Genomic DNA, 14,815 nt, shown 5'->3' on the forward strand with positions numbered 1-14,815 from the left:
CCCCATCTTCTCGGTCACCTCTCAAGGCAGAGACCTGCGGATTTTCCATGCCCCTTTCTGTGAACCGCTGTGACGGTGCGGGCACTTTCCGGCTGTTTGCTCTCCAGGGCTCTGACTGCTTCTATATTTTGTCCGTATGTGTCTTATCCCCTGAGATGCGCCATCACAGTCACACAGTGCCATGGCTTTAAAAAAGGGGACAGTAACAGCTGAAAACAAAGACAAGTTGTCGCTTTTGTATGTTGGTGGCAGAAGGGAACTGCACTGCTGCGGGTTACGAAGGCAGAAGGGGAAACCGTGGCTGCCTGAGCTGCTGGGAATTTGCTAACCCTCTCACCCAGCTCACTGGTGACTCTCTAGAGGAACAGCCTTACTCTTCTCCTACGCTTCCAGTCAAGGGTGTCTTTCACTGGGGAATTTAGTCTGCTGCAGAAAGGTTATTATATCTCTTTTGGGGTTTTCTACTAAATTCCTAAAAGATATAGAAAGAAAGTATAAGAAGAATATATAATAATATATGGATAATATATATATATAAAAGAATATAAAAGAAATATAAAAACTGCTAGGTAGTGAATAAAGTTCCTAAACCCCATTTTGCCATAGGAACCACTTCACACCGCCAATGACTCTGCTCAGCCATTGATTTTGGACTGTTGTATCTTAAACTCTGCATCTCCAGAAGCAGCTCTTACTACTGATGATACACATAGGGAACCATTCTGAATATAGTGAGTTTTTGTGTCCCAGAAATCCAAGCAGCATTCTATACGGTAGAGACTGGGCTGGATGTATATGCACACGCAAGTATTTCACCCGGTGCTGAAATCTGACAGCTTGGAAGCAGAAGACATCCTCCTGTGGAAGGGCACAGCAAAGCAGGTGCATGAGGTGTTTAGGAGAGAGCATGGAGAGCACTTAGAACCCTGCATGAGGTCAGCTGATTGCAGCACGGAGCAGATGCTGGAATCAAACCCCTCTGCTTTCACAAAAAGACAAATGTTGGCTGAGACCAGCAAGACTGCACCCTCAGTAATTTGTGGTGCTTACAAGGTGACAGTGGAAGAATGAACTGCATAAGAGGACTTCTATCTCCACTCCGTGGCACTGACTTTTGAGGCAGAGGTAATTCCTTCGAGAATCCCACCAAAGAAGTGAGGAAGCCCAGCTGGGAAAGGTGATGAGACCACATCGTTGTCTGGCCAATGGCTTATGAGATCTACAGATGGATTCACTTATGTATAGAGGAAAGAACAGAATCAGAGACTGGCATCAGTTGGTTACGGAAGAGGTAAGTGAGCTTTTTATTGCAGTTAGTTCTCCAGTAGAAGTTTCTGGAGGAGTAATATGAAATGTGAGCATACAGGTCTTCTAGAGTCTACAACAATGACAAAGTCTAGCAAGACTTTCCAGCTCTCAATAGCCAAAGGCAACACCTTTCTTCCAGACTAGGGTTCTCCAGGACATCTGAAGGCTCTCAGTGCTGCACCCAGCGTCATTATTGGTTCAGTTAAGTTGGTCTTACAATGGCCTAATACAAATCAGAGACTAAAAGGTGTCATGACAGCAGTATAGATGGTGCTTGTGTTGACAATCCCTTCTATGGGAGATGGCTACATGCCCGCGGTAAAATAAGCAAACAATCAGGAAACACATGCGGGGCACTTCTCTCCCACTCTGCAAATCTCCAGTCATTAGTGGTAACTGCTTGTCTCTAGGCTCCTCCAGTTAACTCATCTGCAATCTGAATCACGCAAAAGCCATCTAAAATCGTAAGAAAATCTAAATAAATCAGCATCAGAAAATTTGCCGCAGGTGTTCATTCCTGCAAGGATGTGACCACTTTAACACTTGTCAGGGTCATAGCACACAGCTGAGGAAATAGCCCTGGACAACTTTGCATTCCCAGGAGAATAAAACCAGAAGACATAGAGTCACTCAGCAGGCAGTAGGAACAGGAGCAATGGTAGCATTACTTAACTATGTGCAATTTGCTCTCCCTATCTTGATTTAAATTAGACCGCTAGAAGACTGACAGTGTCTGGAATCAAATTGCTTAGAAAAGTGCCTCTTCAGAGGGAGAGAAAAAAGTGCCCAAATAACCTGAGTGCAAATGGTCTTGCAAAATACCTATTTGTGATTGGGATCTGGGGCTCGTGTTCATTAGGATAATGCTCATATAATTATGCTGGGCCAAACTCCTAATGCCCCGTTGTGAAATGGGGGGTTGCACCACCGACATTTTTACAGCACACACATCAATGGGAGTCTCCTCTCAAAAGTTAGAGAAGGCACCATCAAACAAGAGTCTCTGATCTCTTCCTGCTTCCTTCACTTCTCCAGATCAGCATGGGCTCTGGGGACCATCTTCAGGACGATGGGCTGCTTTGGTTGCATGAAACTTTTTGTGTCCATAACCAGTGGGATCTTGAGCAGGAGGGAAAAAAACAAAATAGCCATGTAAGCTGGGAAAAAGGACAATCATGACACCGACAGGACACGTACAACCCACATACATCTCAGCCACCCCTTGTTTTCAGCATGTTTCCTATCTTCCAGGCGTACTTACAGCGGGACTATCACTGTTGCTTGTGCAAAATAGCTGCGAGCTGGGGCTCAATAGCCCTCAGCTCTTGAATAAACTGGTTAGCGAATTCTGGCTTTCACATGGCATAGTAGGAAGAGCTCGGTGCCCTGATCAACAGGCTGCACGTGGAGCGAAACGCAGCCGAAATCCATCCAGGGAGCTGCAGCTGAGGAGGGGCGTGCAGTGCCGTTTTGTTTAACGCTGAAGCGAGTCAGCGCTAAGGGGAGCTGGATCGTAATGGGAGCTGGAGGAGCAATAAGCTCTCCAGGAAGAATGAAACTCAGATTGCTGCTCAAACTGAGTACCAAAGAAAAAGCATCCTCACACAGAAAAGCGATTGGTTCCCTTGGGGTGGGCTGGAAATCTCAATAAAAAGAACATTTTGAACCGGTGTTGGAGGGAGTCATCTTGCAGGAGAGGGAGGAGTGTTTTACTAAGTCTCCTCCATCAATTCGATGCTGCTCGTATCCCAGCTCTCCTTCTCCCCAGCAGTACAAGGGTAACACACCCACAGCCTGACAAGCTACATTAAAATCCCATATCCCAGTAAGCTTTGTTTCAGGAAATTTAAGCAATGTGGCTTGGAGCCCAGTTTGCCATCAGTGGCAGAGTGAGAGGAGGCTGTAGCTTCCATATACATATTCCAAAGGGATGTTCCGGCATGAATTTTTCCCTCCCTCTCTGATCTGATGTACATGACATCTTATGTAGAAAAAAGGGCTGAAAGAACCCCATAAACCTATGGGCACCAATAATACAATACATATTTAACTTGTCTCCTTTTAATTAAGGGCAGTTATAAAAAGAATCAATTTTATGGATTGCAGAGGACTAGAAAAATGTCATTAGACTTGGGGGAGGGTGGATAGGTCACTGCATTGTTAATGGACTATTACAGTCTTTCACCTCCAGGTTACTAGTTGAGTTGCAATCTGAATCTGCAGAGATTCCAGCCGAGCATCCGTGCCAAGTAATAATTTAATAAGGATTTTTCTGTTTCTTACAACAAATGTCCTTTCAATACACTTGCTGCCCCTTCTGCTCTGATTTCCCAAGCTCGCCTCATGAAGGCACAGCCTTTTGCAGCAGTCGGTGCAGAGACGGGTCGGGGCTTGAAACTAACACCAAACATAGTGCTACCTCCCTCTGAGTCACAGGGAGTTGCCATGTTTTCAGGAGGGCTTGCCTGACGTATAATTTCCAACAGCCATCGCATTTACTTTATGTCAAACCACCCGTCTTCCAGGGCCTGACCCATCGGTACCGCCCCCGGCATTCCCTGGGATCCCGGGCCAAACCAAAGCCTGGTGGGATCCTGCAGAGCCGCAAAGGGGAGGGGGTCGCCAATTCAGATTTGGCTCAGATTGCGCTTGCTTGGAAATTGTTACCCTTTAGAGACTGCCTGGTGGCCCCTAAGAGATGAATTTTGGTGTCCTGGGATCGCTCACCGAGGACAGCCGTGTTTGTGTTCCGAAGCACAGCTTTGGAGCGGGCTGGGGGATATTCTCTTTCTGCTCTCAGGAGCAGGGTCTTCCCAAGCTGGGTCAAGGCAGACCGCGGGGGAGCGAGCACCCCACAACTGAGGTGCACCCAAAGACAGTCAGAGGACTTCAGGGATTTCAGCCTGACGTATTCCACCAACATTAAATTTACTTCAGTAGAGGCCGAAAAAAATGTATCAGTAACTTGTGGCGAACCATTTAAATTAACTGAGAAGCTTTAAATATGGTTATTCCCATACGCCTCTCTAACCCACAGTGAAATCTTCCTCTCTGATCTCTATGTGAAGCAGGAAAACCCAAGTCTGCAGACAAGGTTCAGTGGTCCTGAAGGAGAAGGATTTAATGTGCCTGAGAGGCAGTTTGCTGTTTGTCCCGAGATGTAGGCAAAAGAGAGCACGCAGGACCATCTCGGTGGGACTAAAGGGCAGACAGTCAAACACACCATCCCATACTCTCACCGGTGTGTCTTTGCAGGTTCTGAACGAGAAGTTCTGCAACAGGATGACCAGAGCCACTTTCGTGATGAGGAGAGCAAACCTCATTCCTATGCAGTTCCTGGGGCCATCCCCAAATGGCAGGAAGGTGTAGGGGTCAACAGACTCTCTGCTGTCTTTACTGAACCTGATTACAACAACAACAAAAACAAGTTGGAAAGAGCTACTGTTCCAGGATATGTCAGCTTCCAGTTCTGAAGTGATGAGGGGTCTGGGAAGGCAAAAGCTTTTTGCATGCGTATTAGAAGAACCCGGCTAAGTCTCTTATTTCTGTCTCAGTAGATATCTTATGCCTCTGCTTTTATGCTACTGCTTGGAGTTGGCTGTGCATCTCCAGGTGCATCAGGTGAATCAAGGAATACCTGAAATATGGTAATGGATTTCATAACTACTCTTTACTCAGAACTTCCTCTCAGCTCAAAAACTGAACTGATATTTCACACAGGTCTACAGCTTCATGTCTTCCCTTTAGATCAAAGGACTGAGCGAACACAAAGACATTCTCCCCCTGCGTGACTAAAGGGAGGGTTGCTTTTGAGACACACCAGCCTTTCCTCTCCTCATCATGAAAAACATGGAAGAACAATCAGGTCCACAGAGAAATTTGCCACTGAGCATTTTTGGTAATACTTCTTAGTGATCAGTTAGTTTTCATGTCAGAAAGCTTTTCATTCGCAGCGCATGAGGTCCACGTACAAACCTTACCTATGTTAAGTGAGCAGTGAAGTGTCTCACTACCAAGACACCAGCACATGCGTCTGATGAACTCCCAGCAAGGCAAGTGATCCCTAAAGAGCTCCTGTCCAGCTACCCATGCTTGGTTCGTCAACTGGAGTAAGGATGAAGCTACTGGAGCAACTGATGCAACACGCTTATTTGCCAGAGTACTCCCATTTCAATGGCTCCTTCTGCATTCAACAGAGCGTGACCATAGGGGTCCATAGGTGATCTCATCAGCAGTCCTCTCCCTCCCTAACTTCTACTTGATACTGCTTCCACGTTTTGTCCCAAAGGCCACCACATTCCCACACTGGGGTTAGCTTCCAGGGGCATTTCAACTCCTGCTGCAAGGGCACAGATCTGGTCCTGCTCTCTCTGAGCCAGCCCTCAACATCTTGGCCACCTGAAGACTAGCAGGCCCAGGGTTTCCCAGGTCTGCCTTGGGCTACTGTCTCATTTTGCAGGCTCCGACAGAGACTCCTAAGCAAGGATTGTTTCATCACTTGACTTGAAAAATTAAGTTTTATTTCCTGCCCATCTTTGCTCTTCCATTGCTGATTTGCACAGCATTGTGGCAGTCACCCAGTGGCTCTTGCTTTAATATCTGGCCATAAACCCCTCAGTGTTACAGCTGCTGGGAGCTGCTCTCCCTTCAACGCAGTTAATTAAATTCCATGCACAGTTTATGGATGTAGATCATAAAACTCCCCTCACGGTAATGCTCAGACTAGATGTCAGACAATGACAAATGCCTAATTTAAATGTTATAATCATGCATTCCCCATTTTTGCTGCCATTCAAGTCCCAGGGCTGAAGTTGAGCATGCAGCTATTCCCCCCACCTGGCCCTCACCTCTCAGGCCTGAACTCCTCTGGCTCTGGCCAGTACGCTGGGTCATGATGCAGCACATAGGTTGGAATCATGACCACCATGCCCTCTGGAATAGTCACACCGTTGAGCTCCACTGTCTTCTTGCAGACCCTCTCAATCCGGCCCGCGGGCGGGAAGAGACGGAGGGATTCGTTCACCACCATATCGAGGTAATCCATCTGCATGATGGTGTTGTACGTGGGGGTAGCCTGGAGAGAGGAATCAGGATGGCTACGAACACAGGGCTTCAACCCCCACCCCAACCAGCCCCCTCAACACTTCCCCTTCAGGCATCAGAGACCAGAGCAGGGGAAACCTCACCAGCACCTCCTCCACTCTGTTTTGTTTCCAACCTGGCTTTTGGCTCGTGGACTACAAGGCACAGGTGGGAACAACCCCAGCATCTCCCCACCCTCCTTTACCTTGTTGGTCAGGTTTGCATCGATCTCATCCTGGAGTCGCTGCTGCACGTCAGGGTGGGTGGCCAGGTTATATGATAGGTAGCTGAGTGTGGAGCTGATGTTCTCATAACCAGCAAAGACAAAGATAAGAGCCTGGGCCAAAATCTCCTCATCACTTAATGCTGAAAAGAGACATAAAAGCACATGCAAGAAGCTGAAACCTACAGTGATTAATCTTTGGGAATTCAGGATCCCGCTCATCAATCAAGGTAACGCTATTCCTAACTACTTTACACTTGGTAAAGGAAACATCCAGCTAACTCTCCGGTACCACAAAGGGGTGGGTCTGGCACTGTTGTACAGCCAGAAAACTGCTGTCAAGATCAGCAGTGTTACAGTTCTGTCTTTAAGAGCAGAATCACGGTAGGTGCAGCCTAAGCCTGATTCAGAAAGTCTCTTCTCTTCTGGAACCATGCTCCTGGGCCGAAAAAATAGGGGCTCATGCCAGGAAAAGTTAGAGATGAAGACATGTCCAGCAGCTTCTCTAAGCCATGAGGTGAGCCTTGTGCTGCCGAGGGGCTAGCAGCCCTGAGCATAGTGTGGCGGCGGCGGTAAGGACGACACAGGATTTAACGCTGGTACTGCAGCAGTGCCCAAGCGCTGCCAGGACACAGCCTGAAGTGCAGGGTGCCACACAAATACCCTGTCCTGGCACCTCAAAAGTTTACAAGCATCCTGCCCTGATTAAGGTTGATGGATTGGGACTATACCTTGGCTGAGCCATTATCTCCTAAATCAAACAGTTGACCCAGGATGAGGAACAGAGATGAGCTACGGATGAGCAAGGTGTGTGCAGCGTATGTGCTTTGTGTGCTTTATGAAATACAGCCAACATCGCTGGCCTTCAGAGAAGATAAAATAAGAAATGGGAGTAAGGACATATTCACTCTATTTGCTCTTTGTTGCACAAACAGAGCTCAGGATTTATCCCAGGAAATGGGATATAATAAATATGGCTGATATGGGATAAGCATCATTGCGGCCCCACTACTGAGACCTTGAATCTCCCGTAGGATTAATGACTAAAATCCCCTCCTATTAACCGCACAAGGAACTACCATGGTTTCTGCTGAGAGGAGGACAGATCTCAAGACATACATTTGTATGAGTCAGTCTCAGCAGGCTTGTAGCTGTCATTTGAGCTCTGCGAGTCAACCATGAGTTGCAGGAAATCAACCCGGTCCTGGGGAGAAACAGAGGCAGTCAGAGAAGATGTGGGTGGGGAGGAGGCAAACCTTGTCCAGCACAAGCTCCTTGCTGAGACACCTGCTCCATTTCTAGCCCTGCCAGCTGGCTCACAGCTTCAATGCACGTTGAGGTTCAGACTGGAGACCCTCTATGAACACAGACACTTTCTCCACACGGAAGTTCAGGCGGGGCATGCTTCTGGCCCTGCCCAGGTTTGATGAGCTGGGAGCTGTTATGGAGAGTAGCTTCTGAAGACACCACCAGGTTCCTCCTGCACTCAGAAGGACAGCACAATGAAGAGAAGAGGCCATCTGGGCTGGACTCACCGTGCTGCTGCCCTTTTCCCGTTCCTTCTTCATTTTTATGAAGACATCCTGGAAGAAATCCATGACCTTTGAGGGTAACAGAGTCACTTCCATCTTTTTCAACACTGGCATAACAAAGGGGAACAACACTAAAAGGAGAGAAAAGAACAACATATTTTAGATCAAAGGGGCCCAAGAAACTCAAAACTGCTACAAAGCATTTAAAGGAGAGGGGTAAATGTGGACCCTGACACAAAAAATGGCTTTTTGTTGCCTTCAGCTCTCTTTTTACCTAACCGTGGCTGGCATGCAATAGCACTTGAGAATCTCCTCATGCAGCTCTGTGTGACAGAGCAGCTCTCCATTGTGTCTCTGCAAACAGGGTCTCTGCTTGTAGGAGGATGCTGCAAAGACCCACATGGGCTATACAAATCTTAATTGTTGTTTCCCTGTGGAAAAATTTCTACAGACCTGCTAGGGTGAATTGAATCCTGCAAAGTGCTGAGCATCTCCCACATGGCAAAGAGGACTCAGAGCTACTAAGAGAGCTACCAGGAAATGCAGGTGGTCACCACCTCTGACATCGATTCAGGGCTGTATGAGATGAGGTGTGTCATACCTAAGAATATGACCATGGGGTTTAGGAAACTGATTTTGAGCAATTTCTTAATGTTGGTCACAAAGGGGTCATTGGGGTTGCTCATGGAGTCAATATTCACACTGAAAGATGTGCTGGCCACCACATCCATGCTGTAGGCTCCAAAAACGCTAGGTAGAGAAGAAGAGAGAGTGAATGGTATGAACCCAACCAAAGTAGTGAATAAGAGTCCATCTAGGAACAATCCTTGATAGAGAACCCCTTGAGAGGGAATCCCTTTTAACCAAGGACTCAGTGCAGAGTCCTAACACAGTAGGTCCTGTCCTGATTTGGCAATAACCTGCATCATATTTTCCCAAGTTTCCCCAGTTTGCATTCATCCCCCAATTTTACTCAGTGCCAAGAACCTAGGCTGTAACTGGAAAACACCGAACAGCAGTCTGGGATAACAAAGACTGTATTCCGATTTCCATCTGTAAAAGAGATTGTAAAAATGTCATCCAAAAATACCACATCTTGTGGAGCTTCTGGAATGGCCTTCTTCCTCAAAGTGCATCCCCAGTAAAGCGAAACAGGGAACAAAGAATTGCTACCCCCTTTGAGCAGAGCAGAGCAGAGCAGAGCGCAGCAAGCCCACCGCTGAGGAACATACCATGCCCCTGAGCACTATGGACTTTGCCTCCATAGTTGATGAGATCTATGCTGCAGCATGGAAAAGGCTCTCCAAAAGGGGCCCTTCCCCACACTGAATACAACCCTTTCCTGTCAGCCCCACACAGTTACTTACTCCTTCATGGTCACAAACTCATCATTAGCTGCTTTCTTCTCAATGTTTTTCACTAATTTTTCACCATAGTGATTAATGATAGGGAACATCTGAAATGCAAACCAAAGCAGAAGGCACTGTTGACTCTTTCACCTCCACCAAACAAGGCTGGGCAATTCCACACTACCATCTGCGACTTGCCAAGTCTTTGGCTTGTGGAGGAAGGTTGGCATGGTGAAGGTACCATTTCCAGGCCTCAGATATTGCTTTCTTTCATCTTTATGACCAGTCCACAGAGATCATCTGACTATGATTGAGCAAGGTTCTCCTCCCAAAATCCACACGCAGCTCCCGTTCCAGCTAAGCCTCCACTCCAGCTGGGAGCAAACGTGTCTCCTGAGTGCGTGGGAAACAGGCACTCATGGTCTGAGTGATGTGCTTAGCAAGAAGAAAATACAGGTCATAGGATCAACAGCCTCAGCTTGCAGTACCTTGTGTGCCATTTCATCCCCCGTACCCTGCTCCAGACTCACTCCCCATGTTGGTAGACAGCCACCGTGTTGCTGAACTGCACCCAACATCACAGATGCTAATGAATGTGGTCGTGACAAATGGGGTCCCTTCCCCATTCGAGGGGAAGGTTTGTACTCAGAAATGCCCCAGTCCTCCTCCAGCTATTGATGTACAGTACCAGTGGCCTCTGTTTTACCTCCTTCAGCTTCCCGCTGGTGAAGGTTGGAGAGAGTATAGCACGAATTCTTTTCCACTTCTCATCTTCAGCCACGTGGAGGCCCAACTCCAGGATCCCACTCAGACCGAACTTCTGCATGGGGAGAATTTTACAGCAAAAGGGACATGGCTATACAGGAAGATGGGTGAAGGTTTCCAGCCCACTTCCGCATGACAGTAATACAAAAAACCCACCCAAAACCACCATGGAGTGTTGACTTGACCCCTGAAGTCATATCACCTCTACTTCAACCAGCAAACAACAGAAATGGAAACAAAAGTGTAAGAGTGATAAATTATATCAGTCCTAGGGTACATCCAGGATGATGTCCCGATGTCCCAGCCAGAGTGGCCTCTATACCTCCCTAGCAGAGTTTCATTGTTGGTACCATCAATAAACTGGGACAGAACAGAGAGCAACTACTTGCTGAAGGGCTTAGAGAAGGAGAACAGAAACCAAGAAGAAACTCTTTCTTGCTCCATGCACTTTGTACTGGGGAGGAAAGCACAGGACTAGGTACATACCCGACGATTGGTAAAAATAGTATAGCACTCTTTCACCAGGATATTTTTTATGAGGATGGGGTCCAAAACAGCCAGCACAGGCTGTCTGCCGTCAAAAATCCTAAGCCAAGAGAAACCCACAGTCAGTCCATCGCTCACGGTCAGTTGGAGCAAAAGCAGCACGCTTTGTCTGTGGCCAAAGCCATGCACATTGACCGCTGGAGCCCAGAGGGTTTGGGCCAGCTGAGTCCCCTCTGACAAAACAGCCAAAGGGATGAGGCTGAAACTGTTTTATTATGTAGTAAAACAGGAGAAAGGGAAAGAAAGTGCCAAACACGGACAGCACGAGCATTTCTAACAATCATCAGTGGTATCAAAGAGTTGCCAAAGCAGCGTGGGTTTAGATAAAAGGCAGCTTTTTGCCATGTCATCGGTCCCCTGCACTTGGGCTGTCTGAGCTCTGTTTCTGCAACTGGTAGCTGGAGTCAATAAATCCACACCGAACAGCCTACCTGTGGGGTAAAGAGATTTCCCTGCCTGGCCTACGAGGCAATGAGAGGGGAAAAACTCGTCCATCTCCTCCATTTTCCAACCAACAGAGACAGAAAAACTTAAAAGCCATGGTGTGGGCTAAAGGGCAGGGAGCCTCGGGCCACAGCCGAGGGAAGGCGCCGTCTTCAAGAGGCTTGAGAACATTTAATCTTTCGAAAAAAGGCGCGGGGTTTCATGAAGCCTCCTAGGATTTTTTTGCGCAACGATTTTGCTTCAGTTTGAGAGGTTCTCAGCAGAAGCATGATAAGAGGTCCCTGCGCAAAACCAGAGCTGTGCAGGGAGCGGGGAGGCAGGTTGAAAGGCAGCTCGTGCCCCGGCTCTGGGAGAAGCAGGGAGCAAGATTAAAAACACTGCAGCAGCCTGCAGCTTGCTTTCTGCTCAGGACAGACAGACGAGCAGCTTCAAAGGCATGAGGCTCAGTTTGACACAAGCAGTGGAGTTTTCTGGGCAGGCTGTGTGGTTGGGAAAGGATTGGTGCCTTCCCTCGCTACCGCATCTGGAGCTAAGAGATAAAGGGATGGCCGTGCTGATTTGGCGGGTGTTGGAGGGCGAGGGGAGCTCCCTGGGCTCTCCGTGGTGGAAGCTTCTCTGGCCCTGAGGTCACTAACACTGCTGTTTAGTTTTTAATGCTCCCAAATGGGAAAAGAAAAAAAGGTTATTTTCAAAGCTTATGCAAAAAAAATGACCCCCAAAACTGGTCACCATCGTCCCAGCCCTGCACCGTACTGAAATCCCAGCAGGAGGGAATCCTTGGAGAGATGGCTGGAGACTTCTCCAGTGGTGAACCTGGATTCTTCCAAGCTGTCACAGCTGGAATTACAGTGCTTGGACATGGTCATGGGAGCAATGTACCTTTTTCCATTCTATTTTGGGGCCACGGAGCACCCCAAACAGGGAGTTTTGTTCTGCAGAAAGAAACTCACCCCCAGATCTTGCCATACTTTTCAAAGCACATCTGATCAAAATTCAGGACTCCCTGCAAAAAAAAAGAAAGGAGAAATGAACAGTTTGCCAGAGAAGAGTGATCAAAGCAGGTCACAGCTGGCAGTGCCGTGCATCCCACAGACCCACCGTCAGTGGCACGGGTTGGCGGGGAGCATGGTAGCTCTTAAGAGTCACGTAGGCACTTAGGGGACATTTGCACTGGAGGGAAAAAAGAGAGCAGAGAGCGCGAAAAAAAAAAAGCACTTTCAACTTCCACTAGCCAACCTAAGCTGAAAATGTAATGAAGACGAGGTACGACAGGGTACACAGTTTTAGCGTGAGCGGAGTCAGCAGGCAGAACTAGGTCCCAAGGTGTCCTTTCATCTTCAGCTCAACAAGTTAGAGCTACTACTGCCTTGTCCTCATGAGATCTTCCACTGCAGTTACTGAACCGGAGTGATGGTGGTTTTTTTGTTTTGCTTTGTTTCCATTAACGTTTTAACTGATGTTACGTGTAAGGATGAAACTTATGGGACACATAACAGTCACCATGCATCAACTAAACCATTAGTAAGAGACCAACATGCGTGCTGTATCCCAGCAAACACAAGCTAAAACACCTCTTGCGTTGAAGCTAATACATTTTGTTCTGCGTTTGCAGTCAGTTACCTGGGACCAGCTACTACCCAGTTATTTGGTAAGGTTTGGTAATATTTGAGGTTTATTTAGAAATCTGTTCGCCTGGCTTAGTCTCACGCTGGCCTGACAGCAAGTGGCTGGATGGGATATTGCTGGGGCTAATTCAGTCTCTTTGTGCGAATGACACAAAGCACAAAGAAACATGCAGTTCTCAGAAATTAGCAGTCTTAGGCATGTCTCCAATATTTTTTTTCTTTGTTTCCAACAGAACTTCAGCTGCTAGGGAGCAGGTAGAAATCCAGGGAGAAACTATTAACTTAAGTTACAAAGTAGTTGAAAAACACAGCACACCTCATTCAGGTCAACCAGACCGTAAAACGAATTGTTGTGTTCTCTGTGTGTCCAAAGAGCTTCCTACCCGAAAGCATCATCTCCATCTGACTGAATCAAGGGCAGAGGAAAGAGATGCCCAAAGGATGGGAAAACCAGCACCCGCTACAAGTAAGAACCTAAGGCAGCTACAGAGCAGCAGCTGCTGGTACTCACGTGCCGGTACTCCAGGAAAGTTCCCAAAAATGGCAGAGGCTGTGGCCCGGGAATGCCCAGCTTCTTGAAGGCCTGGAAGGGCCATATCCCATAGCTGCCAAGCAAAGAGCGTGTGAGTTGCATTTATGCAATGAAAGAAGATGGTTCTTCATCTCTTCCTGCAATAAATGCAGGATCACTTAGGGACAAGATATTTTGGGGTACACTTTGATACAAGACAAGGGCTGAAAGGAGCTGCAGCCCAGCCTAGGCAAACACGGTGTACATGGGCACCTCAGGTCTTCATTCAGGGGCCTCATTTAGTTCCTCAGATCAGACAACTGTGACTCAGGTGGCTGAAGAAAGGTCTAAGAGGGATTAAGTTCTCAAGCTGCGACCTGCCCTTGTGTTTGTCTTTGCAAAGACCTACTGCGATGCTCAGGTCATAGAGCTGCAGCAGCACAGCAGCCGGGCAGGGACATAAATTATAACAGCAAAATTAAGTTTTTGTCTGTATAGCTCACCACAGCTCCCCTGAGCGACATAAGCAAAAGGGCAATTTTGCCAACATAACTATTTAAACAGGGGCTTCTGCTGGCACAAGCACACGGGCAGACGCAGACATCACCCACCGCCCGGCCCCCAGCTTGCAGAGCCCAGCCCAGCCAGGGACACCCTGGTCCCGTTGCAGCCAAGCAGAGCTTGCTGCGGCTAAAAGATGGCAGTTACTTCTCCTTTGGATCTGCTGAGAAAGGCAAAAAAATCAAGAAGTTCCTTTTTATTTCCCTCCCCGCCCAGCTCAGCTTCCTCCCTCCCTTCCAGCCAGCATGGGAAGGGCAAGGAGCAGCCCCACAGCCGCCCCTTTGTCAGCCCTCGTGTCTGCCTTGAAGGTAGCACAGGAAGACGGAGGATGAGTTTTTAAGGCTAATTCATGTACTTGGGCACGTCATACCAAGGGTGACGGCCCCAACCCCCTCCCCAGCTGAAGGCACAGGCTTCTCCTCCTCCCCGGTCACCCTGAGGGACCAGCCTCTACTTACAGGACCAGGAGGCTAAGGAAAACGATGAGGAGCAGCCAAGTGACAGAAGAAAGGTTTGGCAGGAGATCCATCGTGTCTCCCAGGCTGCCCTGAGAGCACCTGTCTCCTGTGAAGCCGCAGCTTTTGTTTATGAATTTTTTTCCCCCTGGCTTTTAGCTGCAGCCACGCTCACATGACGGCAAAGGAGGAGTTGTGGTGTCTGCTCAGTTACTCAAACTTTAACCCTTGGGCAGCTTTTTCCCTGGGCTGGGATGTCAATAAGATGCCCAGCAGCACCACACCTCTTTAGATTTGAAACTGCTGAAAGGACAGTTTTTACAGGAGGAAAAGATAGCAAAGGGCATCACCTTCCTTAACCCCTTCCACCTGCCTCTCGCCCAAAAGCTGCGGGGATCACGCGGGGCTGAGGGT

At 48.0% G+C, this 14,815-nt stretch overlaps 1 protein-coding gene across 1 annotated transcript; it reads right to left on the reverse strand.

Moving 5' to 3' along the window:
* Positions 1-2,331: 2,331 nt before the first annotated feature.
* Positions 2,332-14,475, reverse strand: LOC309410134 (cytochrome P450 3A29-like; the record flags this gene model as incomplete). Its single annotated transcript, XM_082006473.1, has 13 exons — positions 2,332-2,427; positions 4,548-4,710; positions 6,156-6,382; positions 6,596-6,756; positions 7,733-7,817; positions 8,149-8,276; positions 8,747-8,895; positions 9,513-9,601; positions 10,201-10,314; positions 10,746-10,845; positions 12,200-12,252; positions 13,386-13,479; positions 14,405-14,475. 13 exons carry the CDS (start codon positions 14,473-14,475, stop codon positions 2,332-2,334), a joined length of 1,530 nt encoding a protein of 509 aa, XP_081862599.1.
* Between the last annotated feature and the right edge of the window lie 340 nt (positions 14,476-14,815).

This window comes from Phaethon aethereus (assembly GCF_964289735.1).
Source record: "Phaethon aethereus genome assembly, chromosome: 15".
In the NCBI taxonomy this organism is placed as follows: domain Eukaryota; kingdom Metazoa; phylum Chordata; class Aves; order Phaethontiformes; family Phaethontidae; genus Phaethon; species Phaethon aethereus.